General features: G+C 52.5%; 9 protein-coding genes across 9 annotated transcripts; 4 read left to right on the plus strand and 5 right to left on the minus strand.

Annotated features, from left to right (window-relative positions):
* Window positions 1-1,878: 1,878 nt before the first annotated feature.
* Window positions 1,879-3,167, minus strand: M406DRAFT_230014 (uncharacterized protein; the record flags this gene model as incomplete). Its single annotated transcript, XM_040915825.1, has 2 exons — window positions 1,879-2,438; window positions 2,507-3,167. Coding segments are annotated over 2 exons (1,221 nt in total), but the record flags the coding sequence as incomplete, so codon positions are not given.
* Window positions 3,168-5,660: 2,493 nt separating this feature from the next.
* M406DRAFT_327914 (uncharacterized protein) lies at window positions 5,661-6,291 on the minus strand (the record flags this gene model as incomplete). Its single annotated transcript, XM_040920266.1, has 3 exons — window positions 5,661-5,848; window positions 5,919-6,017; window positions 6,177-6,291. The coding sequence occupies 3 exons, from the start codon at window positions 6,289-6,291 to the stop codon at window positions 5,661-5,663; spliced, it is 402 nt and encodes a 133-aa protein (XP_040777758.1).
* Window positions 6,292-6,745: 454 nt separating this feature from the next.
* M406DRAFT_97667 (uncharacterized protein) lies at window positions 6,746-8,923 on the minus strand (the record flags this gene model as incomplete). The annotated part of the gene is made up of 2 exons (XM_040926371.1): window positions 6,746-6,833; window positions 6,866-8,923. 2 exons carry the CDS (start codon window positions 8,921-8,923, stop codon window positions 6,795-6,797), a joined length of 2,097 nt encoding a protein of 698 aa, XP_040777759.1. The 3' UTR covers window positions 6,746-6,794.
* An 886-nt stretch (window positions 8,924-9,809) lies between these two features.
* On the minus strand, window positions 9,810-11,473 carry M406DRAFT_252628 (monooxygenase; the record flags this gene model as incomplete). Its single annotated transcript, XM_040916856.1, has 2 exons — window positions 9,810-10,186; window positions 10,267-11,473. 2 exons carry the CDS (start codon window positions 11,471-11,473, stop codon window positions 9,810-9,812), a joined length of 1,584 nt encoding a protein of 527 aa, XP_040777760.1.
* Window positions 11,474-12,497: 1,024 nt separating this feature from the next.
* Window positions 12,498-12,971, plus strand: M406DRAFT_68986 (uncharacterized protein; the record flags this gene model as incomplete). Its single annotated transcript, XM_040925216.1, has 2 exons — window positions 12,498-12,732; window positions 12,808-12,971. 2 exons carry the CDS (start codon window positions 12,498-12,500, stop codon window positions 12,969-12,971), a joined length of 399 nt encoding a protein of 132 aa, XP_040777761.1.
* Window positions 12,972-12,981: 10 nt separating this feature from the next.
* On the minus strand, window positions 12,982-13,719 carry M406DRAFT_355366 (uncharacterized protein). The gene is made up of 3 exons (XM_040923150.1): window positions 13,509-13,719; window positions 13,087-13,408; window positions 12,982-13,048 (listed from the first exon to the last, which is right to left on the minus strand). Exons 1-2 carry the CDS (start codon window positions 13,579-13,581, stop codon window positions 13,266-13,268), a joined length of 216 nt encoding a protein of 71 aa, XP_040777762.1. The 5' UTR covers window positions 13,582-13,719; the 3' UTR covers window positions 12,982-13,048; window positions 13,087-13,265.
* A 3,873-nt stretch (window positions 13,720-17,592) lies between these two features.
* M406DRAFT_355367 (uncharacterized protein) lies at window positions 17,593-18,548 on the plus strand. The gene has a single exon (XM_040923151.1). It carries the CDS (start codon window positions 17,696-17,698, stop codon window positions 18,437-18,439), a length of 744 nt encoding a protein of 247 aa, XP_040777763.1. The 5' UTR covers window positions 17,593-17,695; the 3' UTR covers window positions 18,440-18,548.
* Window positions 18,549-19,642: 1,094 nt separating this feature from the next.
* M406DRAFT_345164 (cyclin-like protein) lies at window positions 19,643-21,223 on the plus strand (the record flags this gene model as incomplete). The annotated part of the gene is made up of 3 exons (XM_040922044.1): window positions 19,643-19,789; window positions 19,844-20,147; window positions 20,219-21,223. 3 exons carry the CDS (start codon window positions 19,643-19,645, stop codon window positions 20,815-20,817), a joined length of 1,050 nt encoding a protein of 349 aa, XP_040777764.1. The 3' UTR covers window positions 20,818-21,223.
* An 812-nt stretch (window positions 21,224-22,035) lies between these two features.
* Window positions 22,036-24,855, plus strand: M406DRAFT_274228 (uncharacterized protein). Its single transcript, XM_040918216.1, has 4 exons — window positions 22,036-22,181; window positions 22,474-23,461; window positions 23,539-23,962; window positions 24,212-24,855. Exons 1-4 carry the CDS (start codon window positions 22,127-22,129, stop codon window positions 24,293-24,295), a joined length of 1,551 nt encoding a protein of 516 aa, XP_040777765.1. The 5' UTR covers window positions 22,036-22,126; the 3' UTR covers window positions 24,296-24,855.
* Window positions 24,856-26,034: the final 1,179 nt, after the last annotated feature.

The following is a 26,034-nucleotide window of genomic DNA, read 5'->3' on the forward strand; positions in this document are numbered from 1 at the left end:
ACCCATCTGGTGCGACCAACCCCAGCACGTCCACTTCTCCAGCTGCGGAGGAGTCAACAAGTGCAAGCGTCGTAACCTCGGCACAACAGACTGGCAGTGCATCAGGCTCAATCGTCATTCTCACCTCGTCGGCCTCGGCCGGCACCTCGTCAGCCAGCTCGGCCAGCGCGACTTCAGGATCCGGTACGTCAACGGCCTCGGGCGAATCCTCCTCCGGCTCGGCAAACACCGCCTCTGCGACAGGTTCCTCGACTAGCAGCCCCAGTAGCAGCGTAAGCTCAGCAGTCAGTTCAGCAGCCAGCTCAGCAGCCTCGACTGCAACTGGATCTGAGTCCTCGGCGTCTCTCACTTCTGGCTCCAGTGCCTCGAGCGGCTCAGCAGCGGGGACGGCGACTTCAGGAACTGCTGCTTCAGGAACAACTGGTTCAGGCACGGCTACGTCAGGCACTGCAAGTTCAGGCACCACGGTCTCATCGGCGAGCTCTGGACAGTCGGCCAGCTCAGCACCATCGGCAACCGGATCTTCGTCTGGCACCTCGACGGCGGCAGCCTCAGGCTCTGAGACTACGGGGGCCCCAAGCTCGACCATCACCACAAGCACAACAGGCACTGCTTCTTCTAGTTCGTCGAGTGGTACTGTCACTGCTGGTACTACCAGACTTCGGCGGATGGGTGGTTCAAGCCTCAGCGCGCTTTTGCCGCTGATGGCTTGGTTCTTCCTCGTCTAGACACAAAATGCCGTCACCGCTTCTTCTCATTTTTTGGTCTAAATTTTTATTCTTATACCTTCTCTTCTTGATTTCACGGGCTCAACCATACGGCTTTCTAAACGCTCCTTTACAACATTAATGTCTTTTGCTTAAAACACCCATATTTGCATATTAACGACGATCCTTACGAACATCACGAAACGACACGCTCATTTTTCAAACGACGGCGAAAGACAAAAGAAAAAGTCACGACCCTTTGGCCTTTAGGTGAAAAAAAAAAGACTTGCATTTGCGAACTCTTCACGACATTCATTTAGAACCGGAACGGGATGGGATGGACAGCGTTCCAAGGCCAATACCTGCATTTACAATAACAGGATGATGGACGAGAAAGTTTTATGATACCCCTTAACGACGCTCCTTTGGATAAAAATTAGTATAGATGGTGTCTTCCCCCCCTTGCCTTCTTTATTGGCGATAGCCTTGGGATCATTTGAAGATGGATTTTGGGGGGTTTTCCAGGTTAAATTGATGCTTCTTCTGAAAATGTTGTGATGAATGGATGGATGGGAATATTGAGGATGATAGAAATTTGGACTGGGTAAAGTAATCATGGGTTTGGAGAGCTTTCTCCCCCTCTTTTTCGTCCTTACCTCCTTCTGGGCACTTTTATAATGAGTTGCAGAGAGGGATGGATGGTGAGGGCTGAGGACAAACAGACCTTCGGCCGGGAGATCTAATGATGTTGGGAAAGGACGGATGGCTTTATCATTCTATATATCACCACGTTATACTGCAAGCAAGCAGTGTTGAATAATAAAACTTTTGTATTTCTTGGACCGCTTTCGGAACACCCCCAAATATAGGTATATATATTTATATTTTGTTCTCTTCATCAAGAGGCAGTAAAAAACGTGTTCTGGGTATCTGAATTCTAATACGAAACGACAGACGCTATGCATACCACGCACGACAACCACAGGGAACTTCTCCTTATTCCCATACAGAAATTAGGTCCAAAAACTCATTACTCCCCTTCTTCGCTTATGACTTGCTTCTCCTCCTTTGGCCCGGCGCTGTCTCCCCCCTTCTTGCCGGCAGTGCCTGTCAGCTTGTCCAGGCTTAGTCTCGGCATTGAGATGCTCTTCCTTCCCCCCTCCTGCTCCTCCTCCTTTTTGGCCTCTGCCTTCTCGGCCTCCTTCTGGTTCTGCTTCTTCACCTTGTGCATGGCCTCTTCGGTCAGCTCCTGCCTCGTCATCCTCTCAATGACGTCCTTCTTCCGCGTGCGCTTGTCCCCGATCCAGATCAACAGTCCTGCGGTGGCGTTGGCGGTGATAGAGCAACACAGGATGACGGTGGTGAGGGCGAAAGGCCTGTCCTGGTAATTGATGCCGTACGTGACTGAGCCCAGCGAGATCTGTAGACAGCTGTGCAGGTCGAGCAGTACGGTGATGGCGACTAGGAGCTTCAGGGGAAAGGCGTAGTGGGTCTCCGTCTCGTGTGGGCGATAGAAGGTGTGTGACTTGGCGTATTTCTCGGAGTGGTGGGTGAGCCTCTCCTGCTGCTTCGGATTGAGCACCGAGAACTCCTCGCCGGGCGCCAGCGAGCGGATGCTAGCCGTGTCGGGCGCGGACTCGAGGTCGGGCAGCACAGCCTCGGTGGGCAGGTCATTATGGTCACGCAGCTCCGGCAAGAGGAGCTTCTCGCGCAGCTTCCAGCTCACACGGTCTAAAAATTGCTGTCAGTCTTTTGTCACAAGGTAGAGAAGTGTCAGTAGGCAGCAGGGTGGTGCTTACGGTAGTGGGCGATGAAGATCATGTGATATGTGTCGACGGCGCGGAAGGGTGCCAAGCCGTCGCCGACGATGGCGAAGAGCGCCACCAGAGTGTAGTCGATGATGTTGATTAGATAGAGCTGCTTTCCCCCCACGTTGATCCAGCCGATCAGAAACAAAACCCAGGCTAGACCAAAAAGCGTGATGAGTGTGGCGTAAAGGGTGACGAAGAATCCCAGCGGCCGACGGACGTAACTGCCGAAACCTTTCAAGCCACGTTTGAATTTGGACCGGCGGGAGTGAAGCATGTGGCGGACGTGGTCGTTCAGCTGGTCGACCTCCTCCTTGGTCCAGCCCTCAAGCGAGGCGCCGTGGGGAAGAACGGCATAGTGAGTGTCCTCGATTTCGGACGTGATGCTATACGCGCGGCCAGCAGAGGGCCGTTGTTCCTGATCTGTGGGGTGCGACTGATGCTCCGCAATGCTCGCAAGCGACTCTGGGAAATCTCCAGGCACGGGCGGCGGCCCCCAGGCAGAGACATTGTATGTTGGTCGGCGGTTGACCCATCGGCCGAGACTTGGTATGAACAGTGAGTTCTGGAGGTTGGTGATGGACGTCAGAGTGGAGACCTCTGGATCGACAACGTCGAGAAGATCGACGATTCTTGAGTCGTACACGGACTCCTGGTCGGCAGCGACCTTGGAGTGTGGCTGTTGTTGGGTCTGCTGTTGCTGCTGCGATTGTTGCTGATGTCTCGTTGGCAGGCGTGGAAGCCAAGACGGCCTCCGTCCCCTTGCCTTGGCAGCCTCTGGAGCCTCTGGCACGGCGGGGAGCTGAGGTGGAGCAGCGCCGCCGCCATGAGGCTGCTGTGTAAGCCATGTCGGTCTGTCAGGCTCTGAAGAAGATCTTCTGCGCCCATCCGCATCACGACTGGCCGTCTGTCGCCCTTGGTCTTGAGACGGGGACTGTTGTTGTTGTTGCTGCTGTTGTTGCCAGTCATTCGCGACGCGTGCCATTCCAAGGCGAGACGGGCGCGTACCGAGTCTTCGCAGACCGATGGACGACTGTTGACGGTTGACCGTGCGGCCACCACTGCCTCCATTGGGTCCTGGACGAAGTCTCGAGACGGCTGGAGGTCGTTCTGCATTGGCATTCTGGGAATTCTGAGGAGCACTTCTTGAAGGGGTCAAGTGCGACATCTGATGGGCACCAGGGGAACCAGAGTACGGCTCCCCGCCAGATGGGCCTGCAGGTTCCAAGGCCATGGCAACAAGCAATGCTGTAAAGCAGAGAACGAGGAAGGATGGAAAAAGAAAGAAAAAAAAAGAAGAAAGAAAGAATTATGCAAAGGGAGAGGATGAGACTGCGACCCAGATTGCGGTCAGTGTTTCGGGTTCAAACCAGCAGCAGCAGGGGTAGATAAGCCATATGATGAGGAATCTCCTGCACGGGAGGTAGCGCAAGTGATAGTGAGAGTGACATGCTGGCGGAGCCCTCCTCTTCCGATGGGATCGGAGTTGCGTTATAGGTGTGTGCTATGGAATTGTGTGGGCTGGATCCCAGCGCTGCTGAACAAGATGAAGGAGGAGAAGGAAAAGAGGTTGGTGGATCCCACTGGCCATGCTGGGTGATGTCATGTTTGGTCTGGCCACAGAGAGCTGAGGCCTTGTTTCTTGATTTGTGGCGCCCGACACAGCGGCTACTTGCAGGCTTCCAGGGCAGGTTCCACAGACGCTCCACAGGTGACGATAAGCCTTCGTGGCTTTCTGTCTGACTCAGCATCAGCAGCCACTTCAGACGTCAATTACAATATTTTGTTCCATCGTCACTCAAGTGTGCTACTCCTGCATTGGCGGTATTTTATTCCGTATACAGCACTTATCCACAGTACTAGGCAAGTATGCCTATTGTAGTACAGCACAGTACCAAATGTCTCTGTACACCCTCGATCGTTCTGGTGCTCCCACCACTCACTCACAAGTTCATTACAGCATGCATGCATGCATGTACTATAGTACCTAATTACTTACAACATGGATTGCAACGGCATCAATTTGAATTTTACCGTCAACCTACAATGTTGGGCCCCTTGCTCCCCTCAATTCCCTTCTCGTCCCCATCCTCTTCCTTTACAGCATCTCGACTGACTCCTCCCGTCTCCTCTTCTACTTTCTCTACCTACAATATAAACACTACAGTAGGACCGACGCCTGGCTATCCCGGCACGGCCCGTTGATGGCATTCAAGACTACTTTGGTTCAAGAGTACGGACTGCCAAAGCAGGGACGGCGCGATCCTACTCTGTGCTGCATGCTACTAGTGTAGTATGCAAGCATCGTCGTCGCTCTAGCGTCGTCCCGCTCATCGAATTCTCCGAGTGTTGAAACGCCGAGCCCATTACGACCACATGCGAGACGTGGTATATACACAGATTCTTAAGGCGTTGGAGTACTTTTCACACCTCCCCAACAGTAGCAGGACATACACAACGCGATCAATCCAGGCACACCAACCCGACTGGTACAGAAACAGACTGCTCTGCCACTGACCAAGAAGAGAACGTGGGTTTGACCAATGGCCCAAGGGGGCAGGATGAGCACACCGAAACTTTTCGTCACGTGCATAATGCCCAGAGAGTCATCTTGACAAGAATATATATATATATATATATATATATATATAAGATCCCCTTAAATAGCACGATCTAGCCTGTGTAACACGTCTACACAGAGCCAAAAGAGGCCCTTGCTCTACATATATAAACTACTACATCGAACCATCCCTACGCGCTGACGTCTTCGCTTGATAGTCAATCATCTCTGTTGATCTTTTTGTCTTCATTGTTGGCAATAATCTGGTGGATATCCTTGATCCAGATCCATACGCCTCCATATCTACAAGAGCTGTTTCTAATCATGAACAAATTGTCCTGCTTCACTCTGAATGTTGTCCGCGAGCATTCTCCACAGAGAAGGGCATATTACTCGTTCTTTCCTCGCAGATCATTGACAGGGGACGAGAGAGTTGTCATTTGGAGAACCACAAAACAAAGCAAAAGCATAATCATTGCAATTCAGTCGTACTGAAGCCTCACCACGTGATGAGCTACAATGAAAAGTGCAAATGCCTGGTCCGCCACCACACCAGGAAACGCCGACCCAATTCTTGCCGGCCCCTCAAAACTTGGACTTCATCCAGCCCAGAACACTGACTGCAGCCGCTAGAACACCAGCACCGACGGCCTGGACAGCACCAGCAACCGTCGCAGCTCCAGCTCCTCCCATGGCGGCGCTCTGGACGACGGCGAAGGTGCTTCCAGCTGCCACGTTGCCGATGCCCGCCTGGACGCCCGCAGCGAGCGAGCCTGCTCTCGATAATTCCAGCATCAGCATCCATGCAAGAAAAATCCCAGAGGGAGAAGAAGCCACACGTACCGGCGACGGGGCCTGCGTTGCTGAAGCCAGCAGCCGCCAGGACAGGCGCAGCAGCAGCCATCGGAGCAATGATGAAGACGACGGCCCCGACGCCGACCACTGCTCCAATTGTGGTGCATGGATTGGCCGCGACCCGCTTTGCCATCTACGTATTTCGTCGGCTAATCAGTACAATATCTGGCGTGGTTGCCTTTCACATTTGGGGGAGAGGGGGTGGGGGGTTGTGATCGTAAGGGAGGCTTGCCTGGCGGGCAGCACGGCACGCCGCGTTGGCAATCTTCTTGCCATTTTTCACGACGCCTACGAGGCTTGCGAGGATCGCCTTTTTGACGCGCTTCAAGGCGACGAGAATCGCGTGCGTTGCCTTGCTCATGGTTGATTCGTTGATGATTCGTACTGGGAAGGGCTGCCTTGGGTGTACAGTTGGGCAGATGAATGTATGAGGTGGTCTGATTTGACGACGGTTGAGTAAAGGAAAAGAAAGAAGAAGAAGGAAATTGCGTGACGGTTCGGGCGGGGTAGAAGTAAGGAATAGCTTGAGACTGTGGTGAACGTTAGGCGGTCGGTGTCGCAAATTGCCTGGTAGGCCTCCTGCAGCCAACACGTAGCCAGCCACGGTTGCATGGCGCCTAGGTACGGGTGTGTGAAGGCTTCACTCGAAACTGCTCAACCTCGGGTTTGTGGAGGACGACAACTTTGAAACTGTCAGAAATGGTCAAACAGATACCTTCGTGTATTGTCTCGCAAACAAAAACAGAACACGGTCCATGGTTCACTCACTTACCGGATAGGATTAACCACACGCGTATGGAGGGCTCATTGGGTATCGTGTTATTCGAGAGAATATATGCCTCCAGACTATAGTTTGACTATTTTCTACTTCCAGACTTCTTCTTGATCGAGCTGACGAGACTGCTCAAATCATCGCCTCCACCACCAGCTTTCACCTTTTTCGACTTCTGATCTCTTCGCCTCTCGCTGCCCGCCTCATCACCGCCGTGCTTCCGCTTCCTCCTGCCCTCCTCCAACATGCTCTTCATGCCTACGGTACCTTTGAACTTAGGGTTGGATGGATCAATGGCAAACTCATGATCCTCAAAGACAGCCTTGAAGCGGTCGTTATGGACATCCATCCGGAAGTCATCCTGCAGGTCGGCCGCGGTTTCTGTGTCCTTCCTGCCCTTCTTGCCCTTCTTCTTCTTGTTCTTCTCGGCCTTCAGGATCTCGTTCATGTCGAAGTGGTCCAGGTGGCCAGCCCCCTCGTCAGGGTTGTCTGCCATGAGGAGTTGCAACTGGGCCTTCTCCTCTGCATTCTGCTTCTCCTCGGCCTCCCTTGCCTCGCGCTTCTTCCGCCGTTCTTCCTTGTTCATGGCAGATTTTGACTTCTTCTCGGGCTCTTCGGCTGTGAAGAATGGATCGTCGAAGCCAAGATCTTCCTGAGGCCCCTCTTCGCTTTCTGTCTTGGCGCCTTGTCTGTTTGCTAGGGCTTGCTCTTTCCGCTTAGCCTTCCTCTCACGCTCCTTGCGGATGTATTTCTCTGCGGTCGTTTCCTCTCCCGGCGCCTTCTTGCGCGTATCCTCGGTAAGTGCTGAAGTGAATGTGATCTGCATGTCTCCTACAGGACCGCCTGACTTGGATGACTTGCCCGAAGGCTCGTCCTTAAAGCCGAGTGCCTCTCGCATCTTCTTGCGAGCAAGTTCCTTCTTGCTCAATTTTGGGGCATCGGAGGCGCCCACCACGCCCTCTCCGTCTTCTTCCTCATCCTCCTCGTCCTCGCTGCCACTGGCTAGGTATGCTTTGATGTCATTCTCCGCAATGCCATCCCTGCTGCCACTGAATGCATTTTTCATAATCTCTTTGCGGTTGGTATCCTCTGGGTGCATGTCCCAGGTCAGCTTGACCTTGGAATGCTGCAGGGCATCCGTCACAAATTCGACAGGCTTGTAGTTTTTGGGCACGCTCTTGCATTCATCCCGAGGTTCGTCGTCGAACGTGACGTCGTCCGGCACAAATCGTAAGTCGAGGAAATTGGACGACGACAGGTATTCCGAACCGTCTGTTTCCTCGTAGATCTTCTGCGCAGTGTTCTTATCTGAGCAGATCATGACTGCGTAGTAATACCGGAGCCTGTCCAGCTGATAGGTCCGCAGTGCATCGCTGTCGAAATCCTCGTCGTTCTCCTCCTTGAAAAGGTCGTTCTTGGCCTCCTCGTCACTGTCCTCGCCATCGTCTTCCGGCTCCTCCTCGTCGTCTTCGGAAGTTTCGTCGTCCTCATCGCCGCTGCTCTTCTTGAAAATCTCCTTGGGCGGCCCCTCTAGCTCTTCGCGCTGCATTCTCTCCTTACCAAACTCAGAGGGATAGATGGAGACTTTCTCTATACGCCCGCCGAGTGGGACGAAGCTATTGCACAGAGCCATCAAGTCGACGGACTTGATGTTGTCCCAGTCGAGGTTGACGATAGCTATGCGATTTGTGATTTCACCGGTTTCGACCTCGGCCTGCTGGGTCCGGTATTGCTGCATATCTGGTGCGTTATCAACCTCCTCTTCCGAGTCGTCATCGTCGTCCTCGTCTTCACTTGAATCAGAGTCAGATTCGGACGAGGAGAAGCCGCCGCCTCTCGCAGGATCATATTTTGTCTTGGCCTTCTCTAGCTCCCGCCTGACCACGTCGTCTGCCTCGACCTCTACGTCGTCATCGTCATCATCCTCGGCGTTCTCCTCTGCTTGTTCATCTTCATCCTCCTCTTGATACAGCCTCTGCAACGCCTTCCTCTTGGAGTCGGACTTGATCTTGCGGCCGTAGCGGTCGGTCTTTGCAGTCGAGGTGAAATCGTCATCCTTGAGCATGCGCGAGAAACGCTTGTCGATGGTGGTCTTGGTCTTGCGCTTGGAGGGGAGGGCATAACGAGGGTCGGTCTCGAAGCTGGCGAAGCGCGCGTCGGTGATTTTCGCTGAGGGGGCACCATCTCGCCCCTTGGCTTTGGTTTTCTGTTTGGAAGACATCTTGATGATGTGTACTTGGGGCAGTCAATTTGAGAACAAGGCGACCTTCTTAATGAAAGAATTTCGCCAGTGGTTTGTACCAAGCTGCAGGCGAAAAAGCCAAGGTTCCAATATTTTTCTTCTCTTTGTAAATGTTCTGCCGTCTCTATATCAAGCCACGCTAATCCATGTATGGAAAGCGGTCAGTGATTTGACTATAGATATCATGGTACAATCCTTGCATATCCCCGCCCTCCCAATCTTTTGGTAGAAACTGAACCTGAGGATTTCCCGCATGAGCATCCTTGACCCTTGGTGGTTGCGCTTTCCAGTGGCCATAACTTCCTGCTAGACGAGATGAGAATAGTCTCTGCACTAAACATAATTGATTGCTCAATCAAATAGAAGCTACTACCAATGCGTCATTCTTTTTCCACCTCAATATGGTCACTTCTTGACACGATGATATGATGAAGCAGCCATCTCGTTCAGTGCAACTTGCCCCCAAACAGCTTTTCTCCACGCTGCGATTTATTAGAGTCGTTCGTTTTCTACTGGAATCTACCAGACAGACAGTCCACCATCTCACCCATCTCATGACGCCTATCCGCCAAACAGGCTATCATTCGCCCTGTTGGCGGTGGAAGAAGTCATGTCTCGAGATGCTGAATAACATATTCAAGTCCTTCATGAGCCACGATTACCCACTAGCTTTTGTCTGGCAAGAAGGCCCTGGAGGAGACGAAGATTCTTCCGAAGACCGTCCCGAACGGGCCCGAGTCCAACACGACGACCGGCTCGAAGAGAGAAGGAAAGCCAGACCAGGACTGCTGTCAGACCCATCGATAACAACAGCCGCCCAAGGATTGATTTGCGCCTCTTATGGGCTTGCCCCTAATTACGACCATTAGTAAACATGCAACGCTACTAACGTCACTTGGAAGAAGGCCGTTGGGGGAGTACCACTTACTCTGAACTGCCAGTCTCTCCACACTGGGAACAAGCTACGCCACCAATAATGGCCTTGTGTCCAAGGATAGACTGCCATATTCCACTCTTTACCATTGTCCAGCTTCGAGACGTACCAGCTTCCACATCCAGTTGCTAGCACTGTCTTGGATAGGGCGTCCTGCATCTTATACACATACTTCTGCTCCGCGTCAAACGACAGCTCTGCTGTGGTGCCTTGGCCATCCAACAGCGGCTTGATCACCCTGAGGGCATAGTTGATGGAGTTTTCTGAGGCCATGATGGCTGATGTGTGACCAGTTAGGGAGTTGGGTCCTGAACGGCAAAGTTGTCAGCCTTGGCCCAGTGTCCTCAGACGAATTTCAAGCGGCCACACAGGGCCTGCGCCGACTTACCCAGGATAGCAAAGAAGTTGGGGAATCCACTCATAACAGAACAGTTATACGCCTCGGGCCGACCAGCAAACTTTGCCCAGTGGTCCTTGATCGTCTCTCCATTGACACCGATGACCTCCATGGGAGACATGAAGTCTTCCGTCTCAAATCCATTGCAGGCGACGATGACATCCGCTTCGATGAGTCGCCCATCTACTAGCCTCACGCCCTCGGCCACGATCTTTTCCACTGCGGTATCCGTCAACTCGAGGTTCTCTGCGTGAAGAGACGCCAGATAGCCCGGGTCAAAGATCCTTCTCCTGCATCCGACCTCGAAGTCCGGGATCAGCATGTCATGATACTTGGCTGGCGCCATCTTGCGCATATAGTCTTCGGCCTGCTTCGTCACTTTCTTGCGGTATCGGTTCCCGTCCCAGTTCGTATAGAAATACCTCAGCTGATCTTCGGCAAACGCGAAGATAGCGAAGCGTGAAAGCCTGCCCATGATGGGGTTCTTCAAGATCGCCCGGGTGTTGTCATCGATCGCCTGATCGACGCCTGGGAGGATCCAATGCTTGGTCCGGACGATGTGCGTCAGATGCTTCGTCTGGCCCACAATAGCCGGCACGACCTGTGCGCCTGTGCAACCGTTCCCAAAGACCACGACTCGTTTTCCTGTCAGGTCCAAATCCTCTGGCCATTCCGCGCTATGAGAGACGCGGCCCTCGAAGCTTTCCAAACCTGGGACGTCCAGCTTCTTTGGGCGCACCAGCTGCCCCGTCGCGCCGAACAAGAACTGGCACTCATGGAGGAACTCGTCTCCGTTCTCCAACCTCTCCACGGTCAGTCGCCATCTGGCCCTCTCTTCAATCCACTCCGCCTTCTTCACCTCCGCGCGGAACGTCATGCGGGGACGCAAGTCATATTTGGCTGCGACACGGTCCAGGTACTCCCACAGCTCGACTGATGGCGGCAGGACCCTCGACCAGTCCGGGTTCGGCTCGTAGGAGAGAGAAAATAAAGCGCTGGGGATGTCGCATGCGCAGCCTGGGTAACGGTTCGCGAACCAGGTACCACCGAGATCTTGGTGGCGCTCGAAGAACTGCACGTCGCTGATGTCGTACCATCGCTTGAGGGTTGCGCCGAGGCCAATCCCTGAGAAGCCAGTGCCAATACAGGCGAACTGCGTATAGCGACAGCCTTCTCCTGCTTTGTCGGTGTCCGTCATGTTTGCGAGGAGACAAAACCCCTAGTGATTGGAGAAAGGGGTGTGTGTGTGTGTGTGTGTGTGTGTGTTGTCGTTCTGGGCTCACGGTCTCTCGGCAATGGTGTTATGCGGACATCTGGCGATGTTCCACTACTACTCGCAGGTGAGGGCGTTGCAACCGAGGTATGCTGCCAGTTTGGACTTTACCGAACAAAGTTCGGTAATATAAGGGATAATATGCATGAGGAGATGGATCCCGTTCATGTCACTTCAGCAGGGGGTGGAGCATAGCACCCAAGGGCCTGGCGCTGGTCTACAATGCTGGCTTCAAAAGTGTGACTGCGGTGAAGGGGTCAGGTGTGCTATTTTTCGGATCGACATACTACTAGGGTATGTATACGTTCCGAGAACCTGAGGAGGGGGTTGCATTCGAAGATGTTAGCTCGAGCATGATGGTATTGCCTCGCCACCGTCACCGGCCCGTTCAACGCAAGCAACTCGAAATTGAGCGTCTATTCGTCGTAGTCTGTCAATTTACTTACAAAGTAGGCCTCGAGCTTTATGGTAAACTGTCTAGACTTTTGTTATGTTTAAGCCTCCACTGATCCTTTGCCAAGACGCTGCAAGCCCCCTCCTCCCAAAAAGCGCATCGGGTCAATTGTCCTCCGGGGCCTATCCGGACATTTGTGGCAGGCCGAGCAGATCCGTCCGCCTTGGGATTTTGGGCCGCGCTCAGTACTCACCACCAAGACGGATGGGATTTGGCCCGGGGACAGTCGGCCTTGTGGGAAGAATCTCAGCTAGGGCTGCTATTATTGTGTCAACAGCGTCGAGCATATGAACATGAGGCTCGAAAGGGGACGGTGCTGAGATTATTATATTAATCGAGTGACCGCGCTCACCGTGTCTGGGTTTAATTGAGAAGTTTATCAGTAAAAAGAAGAAGAAAATATTCATTCAATCCAGCTTCGAAGTTCACAATAATTGCATTACAAAACTCAAAACACAATTACTCTTCTGTCCATCACCAAATCAGCTAGCCAAGATGATCGATCACACACAGATGTGCGTTGCCGCAGAGGACCACAAAGCCACTGTGGCCTTCTACGAAGAAGTTCTCAAACCCATTGGCTACGAGAAGCTCCTAGTCTTCGGCCCCAACGGCGAATACGTCGGTTTCGGCGACCGCGGCATGCAACACCACCAAATGCATACGGACTGGTGGATCATTTCCAAGCCAGAGAAGACCCCCAAGACTCACCATGCATTCCGCTGCAAAGGTTCGTTGATTATTTCATGGCTCGGACACACTCAACTCTCCTATAGACTTTCCGGGCTGACTGGTCAAAACACAGATCGCGCGGCTGTGGATACATGGTATGAAGCGGCCATCAAGGCTGGCGGGAAGGACAACGGGAAGCCTGGGCTGAGGAGTCATTATCATGCTAATTACTACGGAGCGTTTGTGATTGATCCTGCTGGCAACAATATCGAGGCTGTCTGTCATGATCCTCAGTAGGCGGATAGGGGTGGTATTGTTTGTTCATTTATGTATCTGATCTGATTGGTACTTTTTGGAGGGCACGCTGCTTGCGAGGTACCCAAGATCGCCTGGGGACTCATCATATAAGTTTACATGTGCATGAATGCAATCACAACATACATCACTTTTGATACCGTATCAGTCAATCTGAAAAAAGGAGGAGGGAAACAAAGAACAAGCAAAAAAACGCCATCGAAAAATCTGAGCGCCCTCCCTCCCACTGTTGCGAGCTACCTTTCAAGGCACGTCATGAACCAATTCCAATCCTCGTCAATAAGCAGGACGGTTCAACATGTCCTTGATTGCCCCCCTCAGACCACCAGTGCTACCACGACGATTTGGATAGTCCATCCTATTTGTCACCTCTGAACCACCGGCAGGATAACGCGTCGTAGCGATGCGGTTGTTGCGATCTGGTGAGAGACGGGGGAAGCTCTGATTAGCACGTCTGCAGAACGACACACACACACACACTCTCTCTCTCTCCCTTCCCCAACATGAGGAATAACTCACTGCTGCGGTCCTGTCTATCGGCGTCGAGAACGGCCTGAAGTTTGGCCTTGGCTTTTTCCGAAGCGGTAGGCATGGTTGAATGAGATGAGATAATGGGAGGGTCTCTCCTTCAGTATCTGTGTGTTGTGTTGTGTAAATGTATGAGATGATTTCTTTCAGCAGTTTGGTGTTCTGCTTGTTACTTCAAGTTTTCTTCTTCTTCCTTTGATGGTGATTAGTTCTGCTTTTCGCGACGTACAACGGGCGTTCCGCTCTCATATAGGATCACTAGGTCTTTGATTTTCCCCAATTCTGCTGTGTGCCGCATGCCTCCTCACAATGATATCACAGTCGACAACATGGGACAAGATCGACGTTGCGGCACAGGAAACCGTCCAGTCAGCTACCAGCCTTTGAAATTCTACCTCGAGACGAGTGTGACTTGATCGAGATCCGTATCTTATTAAGACTCAAATGCTCAAAGGAGCGGGAAGAGCGGGAACAACCACCGACGTTGCTATGTGATGCCAGCTAGTTCCGTTTTCATCACCTGAAGCTACTTACATTTCAGGCGAAGCAGAAGCATGCTGCGCGGGGAGAAAAGCCACTTCTTTCCTAGCCTTCCACTTCATGTCAAAACCTCGACCCGACCCGTCTTGGTCTGGGTCCGGAGAAGCAACGCCAGGAGCAGAGCCTCACATACGTGGCCTCGGGAACTCAGTACGTACCGAGTGGAAGTTCTTTGTTGCCGCTGCTCAGGAACAGGTCCTGGAGGCGTTGAATAGCAGAGTGGTAATATCAGTGGGGAGGACGAGGATTGCCCGAACCTGGCAAGCTTCAAGTCGATGCTCAAGCTCTCCTTGATATTGCCGCGCGTGGTCTTAGACTACGTTACGTCCTCTTCGACCTGCGTATGCTTGCTTCCTGCATATGTGGCGTAAGTCCATCAACACATCTGGTCAAATTCTCGTCAGCCACCATGACGCCTGAATGGCTTCCCCGACGAGAACCCGTACCTGTCAACTCAGACTCAGTCTCTGTAGCAGTGAGTCACCTGGACAGTAGAAGTCCTCTTGCCTTCCCTCTATAGGGGATCACATCAATGTTCACACACGTGGATGATAAGTTGTGGTCGTTGTCTAGATTGAACGGGGCCTTGGGAAAGATCTCCGAGAAAGTTACCGAGAATGAGGTCAACTTTTGTTTTTTCCATCGATGGTTTGGATAGATACGAAGGCGGCCACGATGATCATTTCCGACTGATTCGTCCACAATTCTGCTACTTGCTTGTTTATCCACCTACTCAGGTTCTCAAGTTGCATAAATGCTAATACTTCTTTTGAGTTTGTTCTTTTGGGGGGAGGGACAGTATCGGACAATAAGTAAACTGGCCGCATCTCCTCATATCAGAATTTGCCTGTCAAGCAGACTATGGAACGTATTCGAAGAGGCCTTCGGCAGAAAGCCCAAAATATACATCCATGAGTTGACGCGGAACGACATCAAGAACTACGCTGCCGGCCGCCTACAAGAACACCCGAGATGGCCTGCTATTTCCGATTCTGCCAGCGGCCAATGGTTGGTTGACGAGATTGCAGAACGCTCATCGGGCGTATGCTCTGGGTGTCCTTGGTGACAAAGGTGCTACGCGAGGGGATGACGAACCGCGAGAGTTCGGGCCAAGCAGCCCAGAATCTTCAATGGCAGTGGTATTACGACGGTCACGATACTCACCCCTTCGAAGCTAAGAAAGTCTGTCAACGGTGCCCAGATCATCCCAAAGGCGAGGAAACGGGGTAAAGACAAACTTGAGCGGCATCCACAAGGTACACCAGCCAAAAGATGCCGACAGGATTAGTTTCCCCCCCCCCCCCCCCCAAAGAAAAAACAAAACCACACACACACACACACAGGGATTCTAAGCTTGTGGTGGCCCATGTAGTACTTGTTTTGAAATTCACGACCACCCGAAGATACCAACTACATTTGGACAGATCCCGAAAGGGCGTGCATGTGCTGTCGATGCTTGGACTTGTACTTCACCCCCATACCATCGGAAGAAGAGACACACAAGATATTGTTGTAAAGATTGGTGCTGTCCTGAACGATAGAATATTTTTTTTAAGTTGGTACACATCTGGCCAGATACTTTAAGTAAACAGGACGTCATCGCCGAGTATGCCAGCCGTCCTAATAAGGCTTGCGAGACTATCGCCCATGCCAACGGTGCGGTCTCGTAGCACACATGGCCTGAATCAGACAATCAGCACGCGATCCAAGGAAATGAACAGGCAGGGCCACATTGAACCCAATGAAACATCATAATAAGGATTGAGCGTCTCTTACTATTAATGATAGTGGAACTGTCACCAAGAAACTCACTCCCAACCAGCACCCAGCAAGGCAGCGTGAAGAACTCACGTAGACATCTCGCGACTCAGTCTGATGCCAAGACAGCTATGGAAATAAGGATGGTCAGCAGGGATGTTTTGCTCTTCAGGGCTCACTGATTGTTGGAGGTAGTCATTGACATGTGGTCAGCATGTGGAACATCCATGTATATTTATTTATTGACACCATCGTTAGATTAGAGGTTGAGCAATAATAATACGGACATGAGAGGCAGAGAAAGGAACGAGGGGCGCAGGTATGAGCAGTCAGCATACAATGGGTCGACGATGGAAACTGTTTCAGCACAGATGATTAAGATGTAGACTCGGACAATCTAGCTCGCATTTGACAAACGGTGGTCCGAAAGGAAGTTTCATCCAGAGTATATCAGCTATACTGATCCTTCGTCCCTCAGACTATCAGCTTGAACAACATACGTAATCCGTCAATGTGGGTCAATGAGGGTTTAAAAAATGGACAGCACAGTTAGTACGAGGGATGGCAAAGAGGTGGTGGGTGGGGGGGGGGGGGAGACGCTGAGAGTCGGGGGCCGGCTTCGAAACGTGATGGTGGTGAGAACATCGGACGTTCCTACATGGGGCGTATTTATCTTCCTGTACTATAGTAGATGATCCCAGTAGTGAGTGGTGGTGGTGGCTTCGAGTAGCCAACGACCGGTGGAGAAACCCATGCAAGCGGTAAGCCACCAAGTAGGCAGTGCTTACCAACGGTAGGACGCCCACGCGTTGCCCGCTCCAATCATGGATAGGTCTTGGATCGAATGAACAACAGCAGCGAAGGCTACTTCCATCGGCACCGAAATACGAGATAACCTTGTTTTTGTGTATGTTGTGTGTGTGTGTGTTTGTATCGGGCAATACACCACACCGAGGTTGAACCTATTGCTTACTTTACGAGATCTTGGGGGAGATGGCTCCTATGAGATGGACGCCATGGATGCTTGGAGAAGAGGGACACTAGGGTACACAACCGTGAAGCCTGGCCCTGATCTGATCTCAATCATACCTGTGTCTGTAGAGCCGCCAGGTAACTAAAAAGGCGTTGGTTGACAATGCAGTTGGTATTGAGTCGAAATCACTTGACTTGAAATCGTTGCTCGAACGCTGCTTCGCCCTGCATCTCCCTTTCGTTGGTAAGGCTGCTCAAGGAACCTCACCCCAGGAGATTGAGTGAGAGCAGGAAGCCTCTGTCTGCCTGCAGCACTAAATTATTGCCTCGACACACAGCAGTAGTAACAGCAGGGTCTGACACTGCCCTGTGAATTTGCTGGGGCACTGTCAGCAGTGGGCATTCTCCCCTTCCGGCCACTAAAAATATCCTCGCCTATTCAGACCCCCGGCTCCATCACCAGTGTTACGCCGCCTACAGGATGCGTGGTGCAGCGCCACAGGCTTCCTGCGTATCCTGCAGGTGGTTCTGCACAATGGATTAGTCTGGAGAAGAAATGAGCCTCGATTGGACGACTTGATTGACTAGGGCAGCTTGCAGGTAGCCACAGCATCGGATCCTTGTGCCCGTCCTGCAGGGCGGATTACGAGGTATCCAGTGCGACTATAGTATAGCAAGTCTGCAGAGCCATACTCCCTTACAAGATGGAGCACGGCAGGGCACACGGCAACCCCTCAGCTGTTGATATAAGCCCGCAGGATCTCCTCCGAAGCGGATGACATGGCGTCCGACTGCGCACCTCCCTGTGTTGAACTCGATACCATCTACCAGCCTCGAGAGGAAATTTCGCCCAGTGCTTCAGATCTGGTCCAGGAACTGCCTTTCTTACGACTCCGCACTACACAAACATGCCGTCCCTTCTGATAGCCCGGTTGATGGAGGATGACTCCATCTCATGGGGCACACATTTCCCGCGAGGTGCCTCAGGAAACACATCCAACGGAGACAAAAAAAGGATATCGATCATCGTGGCAGTAGTGGCGGCTCTCCTCGTCCTGAGTGCCTGCATCGCACTCGCGGCCATCTGCCTCTCCAAGCGCCGAATAAGAAAACAGCAACTCAAGGAGGCACGCCGAAGGGACCCCTGCTTACATCCAAGAGCCTTCAGCAAGCGGCGGAGGATGACGCAGGATGATCTGCTGCACGAGGCGGAAGAACAGCGGGAGGCTATGATCCGGAAGTCACTGGCGTCACGGTCCGGGAGATCAATATCGCAGAGCAGCCAGCTGACCGTCGACTCGTTGGGCACCTCGGAGATGACCAAGACTGGTTCCGTGTACCGATACGGGCCGAGGGACGGGGAGGATGCTTCGAGGCAGCACTCGAGGTCTAATTCCGACGTCTCGCTGTACGACGAAAAGAGCTGGGAGGCAGGGAATCATATCGGGAGGCCCAGCTCGGCGGCCAGCCTCCAGAGGGCGAGGTCCAAGTCGCCGTTGCCTGGGATTCCGGCGCCCACTTTGTCAAGGTCTTCTTCGCCGACCAGGTTGCTACAAGTACGATCAGAACTGCCTCCGCTGCTCGAACCGCACCCCCTCTTGCGGAGGATGAACGAAGACTCGGATTCGGAGAATGAGCAGCTGAGGGGATGAGGGATTGCTGTCGCCAGTCACGTGCAGGACTGGGCTGCGTCGAGTATGCATGATGAATTAATGACCATGGAATGATAGAGAATTTCTCAATACAAGAAAAGGTTAAAGGAAAAAGCTGTGCGCAATTCAAATTGTCCCATGCTGGAGTGGAATTCAAGTGAAGACTATGCAACCAATCAAGCCGGCGCTGGGTCACTGCAAAGTGCTAAGGATCTGAGTACTGAATTAAGCTAAATCGTACAGTACTTAAGCAGGCCAGGCAGGCAGGCAGCAGGCCAGCTGAATAATGTGGCTTCTAAGCTTGTCCATGGTGGTCTGTGCGTCGGCCAGGCCGCCTCCTACTTCTCAGTCCAACACTAGAGCTCTGATGACTCGCCTTTCCTTTCAACCTCCTTTCTCCATCCACGCCCTCTCCCTTTCATCAACGACAGTCGTTTCACCTGCCCGCAAAACCGTCCATCTCTGCCTGTGTCAGTCTTTCCAAGGCAAGAACGGTGGATCACGGTTTTTCCGACCAGCTTTCGTCTTGTCTGCACCGAGCAGAGCGACCTCGAGACGTTTCTTCGCGTTGCCTTTACAGCAGGACACCTTTACTGGTTCCGAACGGTGGTCGGCAAGGGCATAATCTTCCTCTCATTTGAATGACTCTCGACCGCCTTTCCATACATTGCGACGATCTGGTTCTCTGACCTCAATTTTAATCGAATCACACGTGTGCACAAAACCACTCTTGCTTTCGCGCGACTCGATCACCACGTTCTCGTGTCGCCGCCACTCGAATGCGAGCGCAGGGGAGCGGAATCGTGACTCGAATCCCATCGGCCTTTCAACACCGCCAAGATTCACTCGCCACTGTTTCGTTCTGTTGCCCTCTCCAATCTCGCCAAAGACCGAGATCAAGTATCCAACCGTCACGTCCAAGGCCTCTTGAAATCACAAAAAGCGCAACTCAAGCGGGAGCGTTGGGTCAAGAAGAAGGTTCGGCTCGACGCCGAGTACGACATCTACAGACGACGCAAGAGAGTGGCAAAGAAATTACGGCCTCGCAAAATCACCGAATCTTACCACCTGTCGAAGCCAAGTTTGTCGGCAGGAGCCGCCAAGCCTGCAGCTGAAACTTCACAGGCTCAGCGCCCAGCACTTGCTGAGATCCTCAACGACACCTCGTCAAGTACTGCTGGCCGCAGCGTGACATCTGAGACGATGGCTACCACGGTGGTTTCCCAGGAGGAGTACAAAGAGGCTCAGCTGAGCAACATCCTCATGTGCCAGGACTGCAGAGAGGTTCCCCCCAACCTGGTCGAGGAGTTCAGCAGTGGCGACATGGTCTGCGCGTCCTGCGGTCTTGTGGTAGGTACCGGCCCCCACAGCGTAGACTCAATACACAGTCTAACAACAAGACAGGTCGGTGACAAGATTGTTGATACTCGATCCGAGTGGCGCACCTTTGCCAATGATGACCAGAATAATGATGATCCTTCGCGTGTTGGTGATGTCGGCAACCCTCTGTTCGAGGACACCGTCGCTACGCTGCAGACCAGTATCGGACGGGACGGCAGTAATTCGTTCCACCTGATGAAGACGCAGGCAAAGACCATCGAGAAGGGCCAGGTCAACCAGAAGGAAGGCTTCAACAAGATCAAGACCTTAGCCGATACTCTGCAAGTGGGCGCTACTGTCCGCGACTACGCCCTGCACATCTTCAAGCGTAAGTATTGGTCGTCTGTGATCTGACCTGTCTGTCTGGGGGTTGGCTAGTGCTCATCCTCTATTTTCTAGTCGCCGACGAGAAGAAGTTCCTCAAGGGCAAGCCCCAGGATGCTGTTATCGCCGGTGCTATCTTCATCGCGTGTCGCCAGAACAACGTTCCTCGAACCTTTCGCGAGGTCTTCAACCTGACTAAGGTGTCAAAGAAGGAGATTGGCCGCGTGTTCAAAGCTCTGGAGAAGTGGCTCACGGAGATGCGGGAGAAGGGAGAAGCTGCCGGCCTCACGGACGTCACTTCTGTCCGCGGCTACGAGCAGAAAGGCTCTACTGGTGCCGACGATCTCGTCCGCCGGTACGTCTCGCAGCTTGCTATCAAGCAACAGTCAGATGTTGAGAATGTTGGCATCTACATTGCGAAGAAGACCACCCAGGTTAGCACCCTGGCTGGTCGTTCTCCTCTGTCTGTTGCTGCCGCATGCATCTTCATGGCTGCACACTACCTTGGTGATTCCATCACCTCGAAGAAGATCGCAGGTGTTGCTGGTGTGAGTGATGGGACCATCAAGACAGCCTACAAGTACCTCTACCAGTGCCGTGATCAGCTGCTGGACCAGGATGCTTTCCAGAAGAGCCGTGGCAAAGGCAAGATTGATCGACTGCCTCAGGCCTAGAGCAGCCGGTGGCAGCCCCATCGCAACACAAGAGAAAAGAGTGAGTCTTGAGCTTGCTGACCACATCAGCGCACAACTCAATCCCAACGACCACTTGGCTCCGAATTCCTATTTTTATACAGATATGGGGTGGCAGCAAGGACAACTTTGGCATACTCATGAACAGGTTGCAACTAACATGACCTCTCTCATCCATCTGTTTGGGCATATTTTGTGGCGCTCCATTCAGGAACTTCAGGAGAGGAATGGTTCGTTGTCGAATTTGGACAGGGAGGGAGGGTCAATGCACGTGCTTGACCCTGCAATGATCAGAATGGCAAAACTGTAGGGTTGTTATGAGCCCGGCGAGGCTGGCTTGACAAACATAAGGTCTTAGGTACATGAGCAGATTGAATCTCTCATTGGCAAAACCTCTGCTCCTCATGCTTGTGACAGCTGACTTGTGCTGGGCTGTTGCCCTTGTTGCCTTGGACTGCTGGTGGGAAGAAGCATGGAGTGAGGAGCTCGAATGCTCGCTCCCCTTGAGTGCTGAATGCGCTTTTGTCCAGCAGTCAGACATGATCTCTCACTGACCCGACCCCCTCCACCCCCCCCCAAACAAACCTTCTTCCACACTGACCACAGCACCTTTTGTCCAGGTAGGAAGAATTTTCTCATTTCATCAACCTTTTTTGAGTAGTCTGACCAAAATATCCTCCTATGATTTCATGAATTTTGTCTGCTATTGGGATCATACTTTCTCACATGCCCTCAACGATAATGCTCTGCTGTTCTCATAAGAACATAGAATGCAATCAAACTCCAAATTATTTTAATCTTGTAGACTACAACTTGTACCAGTTTCTTTGACATGGCAGCCACCGCAAATGACAAGGAGTATTTTCAGAAGTGGATGTCGATACGTTCTCTTACAGCACTTCAGCCTACTTAAGTACCTTTCCAAAAGTCATTTTATGCTTGAGTCTTCTCCTGCTCTCATCTCCGTCTCCTTGATTTTCAACCCAAGTCACTACCTAAAAAGTGGTGCACGCAATAATTGAATACAATAGAACAAAGTAGGAGGTAGAGGTGAGCAGATGGTTGAGGTGTTTCCCTGTCCAGGGTCCAGGGTCCACTAAAAGTGTAGGGGTTATGTAATCACAGTCGCGTTGCTCTTTTGCCTTGCCGTGGCAGACCGTGCTTGTTTTCACAACGACCATTCAACCTTCGAAGCCACCCCACATCTGGTCGAACCCATCAACACCGAGACCTGCCAGCACCAGGTGCCTGTAATCGTGTGGACAACGACAGCTGCAGCATATTCACAAAGATGCCAGGTCGCAGATCAGGCCGCGCTGCTGCCAAGCGTGCAGCGCAAGCTCTAGGTAAGCCTTCCCCCTCTGCACCATCTGCACAACTTCCATTCCTTGGGCTGTCGCATCTATAAAACCAGTCCAACGGACTTCCCATTCCCCCTCACTACCTGTCTCTTGGAACACATGGTTGCAACTCACTCAATTGCCACACTTACTGCCACTGCTGTGCATCGAGCTGCCTCCCTGTGCAGCTGCGCAGGTGCATAACAGCAACCACCAATTCAACCCCTTCCTCTGCCCCGACCTGGACCAGTCAAATGTGAACTTGCTAACCAAGGGCTTAACTTGTCTTCTTCAACAGAGAACACACCCAAGACGTGGAAGGAGCTTGAGGATGACGATGAAACAATGCAAGATGCTGAGCAGGAGGACGAGACCAAGCAGGATGAGGATGCTGATGCCAGTGCAAAGGAGTTTGGTGCTGAGGAAGACGTCGAGGAACAGGAGGAGGCCATAGTCGAGAAAACACCCACCCCACCTCCACAGCCTATGGTTCGACGCAAGCGACTCGGCCGCCCACCCAAGGTCAAACCCCCCGGCTGGGATGATGGCATCGAGGTTCCCCGAGACGAGGTACGCCCTCGTCGTGGTCGAGGCGGTTGGCGTGGCCGAGGTGGACGCAAGGGCGCCCCGGCTCCCATCACCCAGCAGGCGATCGAAAAGGATGGACCAGTATACAACATTATTGATGACGAGCTGGACCTGCCCGAAGATCCCGAGGGAGAGACCAAGGTCGATAAGATGGGCTACCTGCAGGGCGGTCGCGAGTACAGGTGCCGGACCTTTACCGTCAAGGACCGTGGCGACCGCCTGTACATGCTGTCCACCGAGCCTGCCCGCTGCGTTGGTTTCCGAGACTCGTACCTGTTCTTCACCAAGCACCGCCGTCTGTTCAAGAGTATCGTCGACGACGAGGAAAAGCGTGACCTGATCGAGCGAGAGTTGATCCCCCACTCCTACAAGGGTCGATCTATTGGTATCGTGACAGCCCGATCCGTGTTTCGCGAGTTTGGCGCCCTAATTGTTGTCGGTGGCCGTCGCATCATTGACGACTACGACCTCGCGCGCGCTAGAGAGGAGGGACACCAGGAGGGCGCCATCGCCGACCCTAACGATCGATACGACCCCAACCAGCCTTACAACAAAAACCAGTACGTCGCCTGGTTTGGCGCCAGTCAAGTCTACCACACCAACGCGCCTGTTGCACCCACACAAATGGCCGAAATGAAGAAGCGCCGCGTGGCGGTCACTGATACCAACTGGATGCTTGAGCATGCTCGGGAGGCCGCGTAAGATGGGGGGAGCCCCTTTCCCTTCTCCCCTTGTCAGAGAGATTCGCGATTGCTGATATCATTTCTTTTTGCAGGAATTTCAACTCCCAGATCAATGCCATCCGTCGGCGAAACAACCAGGGCGTCTACGACATTCATACTAACACCATTCAGTATCCCACCACTATGCAACCCACAGCTGCACGGATCGAGCCGATCCCATCTTCGGCACCCGGCGCTGCGGGCGGCCACATCTCCCAAGTCTTTCCTCCGCTGAACCCCGTCGTCGCTCGCAACTTCACGGTCACGGACACCTACTGCGAAACCCCGCCCGCGGGCATCTCCTCTGCCAGCTACGACAACCACGTCAAAGGCACGGCCAGCACAGGCCGCAGTTACAACGTCCTGGCGCCCTTCCAGGGCCTCGCGGCTGTCAGTGACGAAGTCAAAGACTGCCTGCCACCCGAGTGTCGCGCAGCCTTCGACGAGGCGCTGGCTAAAGAGAAAGAGTGGCATGGCGTAAGACAATTTTCCAACCCTTTAGGTTTCCGAATTTTTGTTTCGAGACACTGCCAGTGCGGATTCTGCGACGTGAATGGGCCGCCCAGAACCTGATCCAGCCTGAGACTCTGGAGACGACAGCAGACTTGGGCGGTGAAAATCGGCTCTGTTTCCTTTATTGTCTTTGGCTCATTACTTCGGTTTCTTGCCTTTTCTTCTGATTATCAACATCAAGAACAGAATGACTAACTTCAGGTGACACTATAGAAATGGGGAAATGAGTCGACTACGAAGTCGAGACGCACGCCTATTATTGACAAGGCCATCGTCCCTTACAGCGTGGGGCGGTGATTGTGTCACGATGGGAATGTGACTGCTATCGTATGTTTACGCTTAACGCGGCAATCAATATGACGGGACGGCTGGACATGGCCTTGAGGTGGAATTCTGGGAGTTGTGTGTCGAATCAAGGATTCAAACGGAAACAGTTGACGACAAGCCTACGCCCAGGTCAAGCAGGAACTTGTGGCTCAGGCATCTTTTGTGTTTTTGTTTTTCCCTTCCGCCTTAATGGAGGGAAAACCAAAGACGAGGGACAGGGGGCTTGCGTTAATATATCACTGTTGTACGATTATGGACTACGCGATGTTTGGTCTCTATGGAGAGAGACCAGCCAAAAGGGAGGAAGGTATCGGCGTTTTGGTGGCTTCGTGTGTATGGATCATACCCCTTTCTTCTTTCAACGTTTCTCTCGGAGGCTTTACCGAGGAATTTACACGAGCTGGGAGTCGTTGAAAAACCAAAATGACATACCCGTGAGAGGACTTGTCCTACTGGTGATAGAGCCAGAGCCAACAAAGCATTAGGCTTCAGGCAATGAACGAAGGACTACTAGGTCCAATTTTGATACCATTAACTTTTCTGCTTTAACGTAAGTGATGTAGCTCTTCTGTGACCTTTGGGTTATGCCACTGCGTTAATAGAAGTGACCACTGATCACTGAGCTCTGGACTTTCCCCTCCTTCTGGGCCTTTGATGCCCCCTTGGGGGGGCGGGGGGCGAGGAAGGGGGACCCCGACAGGATGGATGGCGCTGAAGGTTGAGGCATCTGCTATGTGTACTGGGCGGGCCCGTCATGTCCAGATCGTTGGGAGAGGCACGTAGCATGCTATAATATCCTTTACTTTCTTTCCTCATGGACATATACCTGATACTGCAAACTTACTTGAAACGCAGTAAGAATATTCTATCCTAGACCTAGCCAATACATCTGAAGCACAAGGGATTGTTCCTTATTCTAAAACTTTCTCGTTCTTATTACTTTCTCCCTTTCCCTAACTATGCAGGCAGTTAATCTACCCGGAATATTCACTCGTTCATCCCTCGCTGGTCTCGAAAGAAGCGGAAGGTGGGCCGGGATTATACACCAGCACTCAAAGCATCATCAACCACAAGAGCAAACCTTGATGACTTGAAGTTTAGGGGTTGTATGACTCCCTCCTGGGGTAAGAGGAGAGGAGTCACGATGACCGACAGAACCAGGCATCACAGAAAATCACTACTAGCTTTGCCCAGGAATGTTTAATGGTGGTGACAAGGAATCAGTATATTCGTTCAATAGCAGACGTTTGAAGGCTCCTCTCGGAGTTCAGTGCTATGAGCCAAGGGCCCCCCCGGGGGGGGGGGACAACAAGGAAAAGGCAACAAGCAGAGTCACACTGGATGGACCCTCATCATCTCACACGCCCCCAGCCAAGATCAACCGCGTCATCGTCCACGCAGGAGGATACATAAATGGATAGAGGCTTGTAATACATCGTGTCAAAACACGCGTTTCGCCATTCTATCGAGACAAAGTGAAAAAAGCGATGAACAACGAATGCTTTTGATGAGCGGCGGAGTCTGCCTGGCTTGGCCTGCACTGCACTGCACCACCGACCTCCCCCCCCCCCCCCAGCCTTGTAAGCGTAGGCATGCATATGTATGTAACAAGACAATCAATCAATTCAAGCAATCACATGGACGGTGGTGGTGGCGAGAGCTTATGCTGATGCTTGGCAAGAAAGGGCGGGCGCGCGGGACGTGGACGT

The sequence above is a fragment of the Cryphonectria parasitica genome (genome assembly GCF_011745365.1).
Source record: "Cryphonectria parasitica EP155 unplaced genomic scaffold M406scaffold_3, whole genome shotgun sequence".
Classification (NCBI taxonomy): Eukaryota; Fungi; Ascomycota; class Sordariomycetes; order Diaporthales; family Cryphonectriaceae; genus Cryphonectria; species Cryphonectria parasitica.

What these genes read in the sequence shown, in the direction of transcription:
- M406DRAFT_355366 (XM_040923150.1), bottom strand. Translation starts at nt 13,581, where the DNA reads ATGCCTACCGCTTCGGAAAAAGCCAAGGCCAAACTTCAGGCCGTTCTC. An exon ending in CGATAGACAGGACCGCAGCA is followed by an intron (nt 13,409 to 13,508) that starts GTGAGTTATTCC and finishes GTCTCTCACCAG; the next exon opens with ATCGCAACAACCGCATCGCT.
- M406DRAFT_355367 (XM_040923151.1), top strand. Translation starts at nt 17,696, where the DNA reads ATGCCGTCCCTTCTGATAGCCCGGTTGATGGAGGATGACTCCATCTCA.
- M406DRAFT_274228 (XM_040918216.1), top strand. Translation starts at nt 22,127, where the DNA reads ATGCCAGGTCGCAGATCAGGCCGCGCTGCTGCCAAGCGTGCAGCGCAA. An exon ending in GCGTGCAGCGCAAGCTCTAG is followed by an intron (nt 22,182 to 22,473) that starts GTAAGCCTTCCC and finishes CTTCTTCAACAG; the next exon opens with AGAACACACCCAAGACGTGG. An exon ending in AAGAGAAAGAGTGGCATGGC is followed by an intron (nt 23,963 to 24,211) that starts GTAAGACAATTT and finishes GTGACACTATAG; the next exon opens with AAATGGGGAAATGAGTCGAC.